This window comes from Mandrillus leucophaeus, unplaced genomic scaffold (genome assembly GCF_000951045.1).
Source record: "Mandrillus leucophaeus isolate KB7577 unplaced genomic scaffold, Mleu.le_1.0 Scaffold162, whole genome shotgun sequence".
Classification (NCBI taxonomy): domain Eukaryota; kingdom Metazoa; phylum Chordata; class Mammalia; order Primates; family Cercopithecidae; genus Mandrillus; species Mandrillus leucophaeus.
In genome coordinates this window covers 2,316,048-2,316,763 of record NW_012101610.1, presented here as the reverse complement: position 1 = coordinate 2,316,763, position 716 = coordinate 2,316,048, and the positions used below count along the sequence as shown (strand labels likewise).

The 716-nt window shown below is 70.3% G+C and overlaps 1 protein-coding gene across 1 annotated transcript in view; it reads left to right on the top strand.

The window, feature by feature from the left end:
- The first annotated feature begins 6 nt into the window (after nt 1-6).
- Nucleotides 7-716, top strand: part of SYT17 (synaptotagmin XVII) — a 118,570-nt gene continuing 117,860 nt past the window's right edge. Inside the window, exon 1 of the mRNA XM_011976083.1 lies at nt 7-359. Within this exon, the coding sequence (XP_011831473.1) occupies nt 345-359 (15 nt within the window). The 5' untranslated portion in view covers nt 7-344. The remainder of the gene's footprint in view (nt 360-716) is intronic.

Here is a 716-nt window from a genome sequence, read left to right as displayed (position 1 = left end):
CCCGGGCTCCTTGCCCAGGCGCCCGGGCCTTATTCCAGCCTGGGGAGCGCCTCGGCGGGGAGCACGGGACAGTGAGGGAGACCAAGGCGGGGGCCCTGGGCAACCGATCTCTCCGAACCGGGGAGGCGGCCCCGATTCCGAGAGCCGGAACGCAGGAAAAGGCAAGGACGGGGCGGCCGGTGGAGGGGCGGGCGCCGCTCATCAGCCACTCCAGTCACGTCTGGGGCCACCGGCTGCTTTTTTCTTCCTTTCCCCCTTTGCTTTCTTCCCCCTCCGCTGTTGGCGAGGGCAAAGTGGCCGTGGCGGCGCCATGCCCGGGCCGGAGTGAGTGCGCGCGGGCGAAAATGGCGTACATCCAGGTAGGGCTGAGGCTGGGGGCAAGGTCCGGGGTGCGGGTAGGGGGTGCTGCGCCCCCTCCGGCTGGGAGCGCGCAGAAGGGAAGGCCCACGGCTAGGCTCCCACAAACTTGCTTCGAGAAAAAGGATGCCCGTGCGCGGGCAACCCTTGCAGCAACAGGGGTGCGCCCCGGGAGGAGAGACTGGGGACCCCCAAACCCCGGGATGGAGGGTCCTAAGTGGACTCTGCAAAGCGCACCCTTGCCTCTTGGGGAGGGAATGGGGGGTGGGGCGGACTTTTCTTCCCCCCCGCCCCTCCCTCTCCTTGGCACCCCACCCCAGGGGAGGGGCCGTGGGGAGGGCGGCCCGGGGCGAGCCAGC